Source organism: Montipora capricornis, chromosome 8 (genome assembly GCF_036669925.1).
Source record: "Montipora capricornis isolate CH-2021 chromosome 8, ASM3666992v2, whole genome shotgun sequence".
Classification (NCBI taxonomy): Eukaryota; Metazoa; Cnidaria; class Anthozoa; order Scleractinia; family Acroporidae; genus Montipora; species Montipora capricornis.
The window spans coordinates 50911702-50919201 of record NC_090890.1 but is presented as its reverse complement, the minus strand read 5'-3'; the positions used below and the strand labels follow the sequence as shown (position 1 = coordinate 50919201).

The window sequence follows — 7500 nt, the reverse complement described above, 5'->3', positions numbered from 1 at the left end:
ACTTGTCATATTTTTCATTTACACTAACAAGGAAAACTTATCACGGAAAAACTTGTCAAGGAGAACTTGCTAGTGTGTACAGTCGGCAAGTTTTCCTTGAAAAGTGGACTTGTCAAGGAAAGCTTGCTAGTGTAAATGAGGCTTTAGTCATCCAATCACAACCTTTGTTTCAATCACCATAGAAACAGTGTACAGACTCCTATATAGGGGCTTTCTTTCTTTCTTTCTTTCTTTCTTTCTTTCAGAGCGACATTAAACAAATTTCGTCTCGTTTCTCAGTCTTTTAATTTTCCGTTTCTTTCATAACTTGGCTCTTCTTCTTTTTTCTCGGAAATTGTAATTTTATGATTAATTGGTAAGAGGACTTCGTGTCGTCCAATTCGGTCTGTAATCATACTAGTGATAAACAAATCGGACTCCTACACCGTGGTCGTCCAAGTTTATCGCTCGTATGATTACAGACCGAATTGGACTCCACTCAGGCCCGATTCACACGGTACCGGACGAATTTTCTACCGGTTGAAAATTCGTGCATTTAGGGGTTCCGGAACCACGCTAAACGTACGAACATTTAGACGCCTCGCCGTTCAAAAATATGAACGCCCCAATTGGGGACGAATTTTTAGCCGGTACGGTAGAAAATTTAACCAGCGTGCTGTGAACACCTTGACCGTCTAAATTTTTGCACGGCAAAGGCGTGGTTGCATGAATGCGTGGTAACTCAGATACTACCGTCAGCTTTTTTCTTCCTTGACGCCATTTTGGATTTCGTAAAGTAGCGCTCTGCGCATGAACAGATGGTAAAACCACGGACAAAGGTTAACCTTTACTCCGGTTCGTCAGTTCCGTGTGAACAGAGCGAAAATATTGCACAGTTCCTTGCGAACAAAATGGCCGGTCAAAATTTTCAACCGGTAGAAAATTCGTCCGGTACCGTGTGAATCGGGCCTCAGTCCTCTTACCATTACCTATTAAAAACTAAACTACCGCTATCAGATTTCAAGCATTTTGATTGGCTCGCCGGACACAGACTCTCAGTTCATATACCTGCTGTATCTTCTATGGTCAAGGAACGCATCAGCAATAAAGCGAGCTGGAAACATTTTTGCAGCTCTAAGAAAAAATGGCCGGCAAAAGCCGTTTTGGACCAGAATTGACCTAGGCAGAAATCGATGCTTTAGACGACAATACATGGTAGAGTTGTTGATCCTGGATTTTTTAATAAAATGATTATTCTACTCGGGCTCGCTGGATATAAAATGATTATAACCAACTCAGCGCTACGCGCCTCGTTGGTCACAGTTATCTGTCACTTCATATATCCAGCGCGCCCTCGTAGAATAATTTTCAACTAACCAATACCGCGTCGTAGATCTTAAAGTCCTTTGGCTAATAATGATGATGCAACGATGACATCGATGTGACGATGATGCTGCTGATGATGATATCAGATATTTAAGATATTGAATCATGAGCGTTTTGGGGCAAACGACAGCAATCCTCAGTGAGGACTACATTCAGGTTGCTGTAAGTGTCTCAAAACAACAAATGCTTGAGCTCTTTAACCCTTTCACCGCCGAGGGCTTCCCCATTGACGAGTAAATTCGTCTGGCGTTAGAAAGAGCAAAACCTATCACTGTTAATTTGCATTTATGGCGGTGAAAGGGTTGATAATCACGACGACTACGAAGATGATTACGATGAGGATAGTAACGATGACGACGCTAATGACGATGATGATGCACATGATCATGAGCATGATGATAATATTAATGCAAGAGAAAATGATGGGACAGAGAGGGAGGCTCAGGGCGTTGGCCAGGATATGTCATGTCCACGAAAGTTATTTTTAGACAAGCAGAAGTCTTTGTTTTAGCGGAAGTCTGTCTTCCGAGACGTCCGCATGTAGTCTTGCCTCGCTCATAGGTTCTTAGTGAAAAGAGAAAATGGCGGCGCACGTGGAAGGCTGGCCTGTATGCGGACGTCTGAGAAGACAGACTTCCACTAGAACAAAGACTTCCGCTCGTCTAAAAATAACTTTTGTGGACGTGACATATCCCAAGGGCTGGACCGGGAGCCTCCCTCTCTGTCCCCTCATTTTCTCTTGATTAATGGCAATAATAACGGTGATTGTAATGATTATGACGATAATGGTAACGATGACGACGATAATGATGATGATGATGATGACAATGGTGATAATGACGACTTTAGTGATGGCGAGAAAGACAAAGACGATAGTGATAATGCATACACGAAGATAAAAACGATATTAATCATAATGATATCAATTCCGATTACGATGACACCCACCATGACAATGAGCGTCGGCAAAGAGTCCAATTTTGTAAAGGAGATTCTCCGCTGACTCTGAACAGGAGCCCACGACGAGGAGGGGGGGGCAATTTCATTGTATTTGTGCAACAGCGTTTTTACAGATCGAGTTGTTGTTAGATTGATTTTCCCGCGAAACCAGACCATTCCAGCTAATCACAAGTCTTGCATGATAAATTATTACCCATGGGATTGAGAATGGTCGCCCATGCATGCGAAATATTATTTAAGAACTCGTCTAAAAATACCTTGATCTGTGAAAATAGGGAACTTAAGCACGCGCGTTTTTGAGACGCGGACGGCAACCGGAAGTGAGCTGTTTTCCCTTTTGATCTGTCTTCACACAATCACATTTACATTGCCAAGTATAAAGGTAAAGGTAAAGGTAAAGTCACTTTATTTAACGTCGGGAGTTCCTTCAGCTACGAGGCTGGTATCAGTGGAAGCCAACTGTGCGCCCTTTAAACCCCCTCCCTCTGTCAGTGCTCCGTTTTAAGGAGATTTAAAGCTATAGCGACACGGATCAGAGGAAAGTCGAAACAGACGTTGAAGTCACCGAGGATCGAACCAGGGACCTCTCGCTCCGAAAGCCGCGCACTAGCCATCTGAGCCACGACTGCTCCTTAAGTATCTTTCTTCATCAGTCTGAGGATGATTAGTATAAAAATCTGGGAAACACCATTGACACGCGAAATATTCTCTTCCGGTTGCCGTCCGCGTCTCAAAAATGCGTATGCTTAAGCTCCCTAATTCCGTTACATAGACCAAGTATTGGGTGCCTTTACCCAGACATACGAGCTTAATCTCTGTTTTTATACGAACTCTTCATTAAGCTTTCTAGACATATCATGAAAATCAGTATCAGGTGAGAGGAATGACACGATTTCATGTACAACTCGATTGTGAAGGACGAAAAAGAGACACGAAATAAGAAATGATTCGTCGTGTATAACTTACTCTATTTTTGTCAAGAGCGTTAACGTCAGCTCCATATTGAAGCAGAGTGTCTACGGTCAGACCGCATCCAACCATAGCAGCGTGAAACAACGGCGTAAGACGATCATCATCTCTAAAAGAGAACGTGTATTTACAGAATCAATTTGAATTTTAAACAGGGTCAGAGTAAGAAGGTAGAAACATGTGAAATAATTCGAAATATAACTCGAAAGCCAAGTACACTGAGCTAATATAAGAGCTGGACTAATTGACACCTATAAGATAGCAGGTAACGAAATCGCAGTTTACGAAGAATTTGGCATTCCGAAGGGTAAACATAAAGCCTTAAAAATAATTTAGGGCATAGGTCCAAAATGTTTCAATTACATCCCTATCAACATATATAGGAATCTATCCACACATGAAACACTGATTCTGAAAAGGTCGTTAAGTCTTGCATTATAACTTAGGACATAAAAGACAAAGACTTAAGTCTGTGGCCGATAATGGATTTATTTCAGTGCCTATTGATAGCAAGCACCTCCTTCAATTCTCCTAGTCTCTTCAAAACAGCGTGACCGTGAGGCGAACATTCAATACGTTGTTATGACCTGTCTCGCAGTTCGGACGCTACTTAAAGTGACACGTTGACTGATAACCTGTAATCTACTGCTGCACCGTTTGTCAATAGATGCGTGGCCACCTCCACCCTCCCTTTCCTTGTTGCGTAATGAAGTGGAGTGCGAGAACCATAGTCAGTATCATTAACAGATTCGGGGCATGCACTCAACAGTGCTCTCACAACACAGATGACACCATTCCTAAAAAAAAAAGAAACAAGAACAGGCGAATTTGTCTTTTTTCGCCCATTTTTGGAAGGCGATTTAACCAGATTTTAGTTAGAGGAAATCTAAATTCTGACTAAGAGTTATAAATTGTTACCAAAAGGATGCAAAAGAATTTTTAGGTTTTATTTTAAATGAACAGTGACACCGAATGTTTGCCTGTATGGAGGTATCTCCAGCTATCGGCTGCCCTCCAACTACAGCCCCACTTTCTGAAGTCATACGCTTAAAATGCTATAAAAATCCACTCCGGCTCTTAACGCCATAGAAAACGAGTGAAAACCTGTATGCTATAATTAGAGTGAAATGTCACCTTCCATGGGAATACGTAAACCAACACCTTACCGTTAAAATGACTGAAGCGTTAGGCATCCGTTAGTCATCGGTTAGAAGACTACGTGAAACCGTTAAAGCGCTAAAACGAAACGTTAGACCATTAAGACAAAACTTTTAGAACGTTAGTACAAAACGTTAAGACAGTCCATTAACTATCCCGTCAGTTCTTAGCCGTTTTTACAGGTAAGTGTCAGCGAAAGAGTTCCCATGAAAGGTCGCAAATATTTACTGAATACTGTCAAGATTAATTTGAGCGAAACGAGCTTTTCACATTGATTCTGCTATAAAAGAATGATGTGTTCACATTAGTGCCCATCAAGAATCGTACTCGGGCACCAAGTGTGAACGCAACCTTGAATTCTACTATCGAGCTAGATGAATGATCTTTTGTTTGGAACGTGCATACAGCTTTTACTATTTCAGTGAGGGCACTATATGGGAGGAGTAAACGCTTTTCGGACAAAATCAAAAGAAAATGCACATACTCTGCTGCAAGGTGAAGCGCTATCTTTTCATCGTTGTCTTTGGCTCTGACGTCCGCTCCGACGTAAATGAGACGGTTCAGTTTCTACGAATTTAAAGAAAAGTATTTAAGCAATGCATTGGTATGCTTTGCTCCTGGATATTTTACAAGGTCAAGACGAGTTGTAAGAAATAAAAGATTGGTGAATAAAGCTACCAATGACAGTTGTACTGAATCAAAAAACTTAATTTTTTCCACTCTGGGTAAGTCAAGTCAAGTCACCTCAACTTACATCGACATTACAAGTGGCCGCAGCGTAATGGATTGCCGTTCTCCCATATTGATCTTTGCTTTCCAAAAGGCTATCACCTCCGTTCTAGGACAAAATGAAATCAAGTCGATACACAAGTCAAAACAGTCCGATTTCAAGTACTAGTTTATGGCTACCACGATATATCGAACGTGATATATTTTGAAGTTGTCATTCAGGTGGTTTTGTCAGTGAGGCATCTTCAATGAATGATTTTTCCCCACAAACCTACTTTGCTATAATTAAAGGGGTCGGAGTGCAGTACAGTTTGATAAAAATACCTCTAAGAGCAGGTCCACTGTGTCAAGGTCAGCACAAGCGACTGCCACATGGAGCGGTGTTCGCCATTTTGCGTCCTTAAACTTGGCCATTGGGAAACCGTGACCAAGGAAATACTTGACGGCGGCGTGTTGGCTGCGTTTGACAGCGCACATGAGCGGGGACGGGGTACAAGTTTCTGTTGTTGGGTACAACTGCGCTCCCTAAAAAGAGGAAAAGGAGTTTGATGGTGATTTTAGTAGGATGGCAACACTACCCTGAGTAAAGACTAACTCCTGTGCCACCCTGATAAGAGACTGGAATTCAGGCATTCCATTGCAGGAGTTGGGGGTGGGGGTGGGGGTGGGGGAGGACTTAAATTGAGTCCTGGAACAGAGCATAACCTGTAACTGAAAACAAATAACAGTGAATGCCATTACCATTAAAAATCTCGCTCACAATCGTTTCTTTCCAACTAGACGTATGCTTTTACTTTCGACCATCTCTTTAATCCCTTTGTTTTCAAAATGACTTTTTTACTTCTTTCAGTACCCTGCCAGTCATATTTCTTATCATGGTATATTACCTGGTCAAGGAGGAATTGAATAAGTGGTACATGTCCTTCAAGCGAGGCTCTGAGAAAAGAGAGAGAGTAATTCAGTAAACTGCTTGGATGAACAAGAGACCGTGCAGAATGTGGAAGCATATTTCAAAAATGCTCATCAGGGTGATTCATTCTTGACAATTCTTAAAGGTGTGTTTCATTACGGCTTTTACCCTTGAAAAAGACAACAGCAACAGGATCGAAAGTGTGGGTCTACAATATCCACCCACAGGACTTTGCTCATCCAACTGCATGGGATTAAATAGATACTTTATAACGGCAGCACATTACAAAAGCGTTTTAGAGGGGCTGCATTGTTGTCGATCAAAAATACCTCTTGACTGAAAGGCAAGGGCAACCTCATGCTGTTGACAACGCAAGCGGTTATATAAGAGCCCTTGCCTTCAGGTTCGATTCCCGCACTGAGCGTATATGTGGGTTGAATTTAGTTGTTCCCTACCTTGCTCCGAAACGTTATTCTACAAATTCTCCAGTTTTCTCTAGTTCTCATCCGCGAAACCCATCTGTGCATGTTAATCGTTGTTCTTTATATTTTTTCTTCCTGCCACCGAACGACTAGCAAACTTTAGAAGAAACAATTTCCGAAAGTGAAGTCACTGGGTATGAAATGGGAAAACTAAATAATGGAACTAATTAACAAACTGAAAGTGGTTCAACGTTGTCTGTACTCTTACCGACAACGATATTCGTCATCACAGTGGTCGAAATTTGTCCACAACACTTTGACCACTGATGACGAATATTGTTGTGGATAAGAGTACAGACAACGCTGAACCACTTTCGATTTGTTTTTTTACCACAATATTCAACGCCAAAGAAAGTGTTTATTTCTGAGCGTGACCAAAATCATGACAGAAAGAAAGAGCAAGCGTTGTCTATAACTTTCTCGCAATATGATTGGTTTATTTCCCAAAATTGACGCGAGCAGCGTTGACTAGACTCTTATCGACAACGGCAAATTAGCCAATCAGATTGCGAGATTACAAGCAATTGTGGTAAAAAAAGGTATCCTCAGAGCTAATAAACTTTCGTTACTTATTAATCACCTCAGTAATGGTGTCAATCCATTTTGGTCCTCGCATTCAATCTTCGCTCCTAGTTTCACTAACATCTTTGTTATGTCCAAGTTGCCTTGGCTGCAGGCGAGGTGAATTGGAGTGGAGTAATCCTCCTACAAAAGTTTGAAATAATGACTTTTCGTGATTTAAGACCGAGACTTATAAAAGCGTTTAGTTTGTTCTTTTTTGGTTCCAAATCCAAAGATTGCCAAAAATCGAACCATTGTCTAAAGTTTTAGCCGTTTTAGCCCCAAGGAGGCAGTGTGGCCCAGTGGTTAGGGTGCTTGCCTTGAGATCCGGAGATCCCGGGTTCAAGACCCGCTCTGACCACTCGC

General features: G+C 41.7%; 1 protein-coding gene across 3 annotated transcripts in view; it reads right to left on the bottom strand.

Annotated features, from left to right (window-relative positions):
- The window catches only part of LOC138060686 (transient receptor potential cation channel subfamily A member 1-like), a 41865-nt gene that overhangs the window by 17289 nt on the left and 17076 nt on the right, over positions 1 to 7500 (bottom strand). For all 3 annotated transcript variants that reach the window (XM_068906529.1, XM_068906528.1, XM_068906527.1), the window contains exons 9-15: positions 7154 to 7278; positions 6069 to 6117; positions 5506 to 5706; positions 5207 to 5290; positions 4937 to 5019; positions 3930 to 4091; positions 3292 to 3403 (exon numbers count right to left, since the gene is read on the bottom strand). In XM_068906529.1, coding sequence (XP_068762630.1) covers positions 3292 to 3403; positions 3930 to 4091; positions 4937 to 5019; positions 5207 to 5290; positions 5506 to 5706; positions 6069 to 6117; positions 7154 to 7278 — 816 coding nt within the window. The remainder of the gene's footprint in view (positions 1 to 3291; positions 3404 to 3929; positions 4092 to 4936; positions 5020 to 5206; positions 5291 to 5505; positions 5707 to 6068; positions 6118 to 7153; positions 7279 to 7500) is intronic.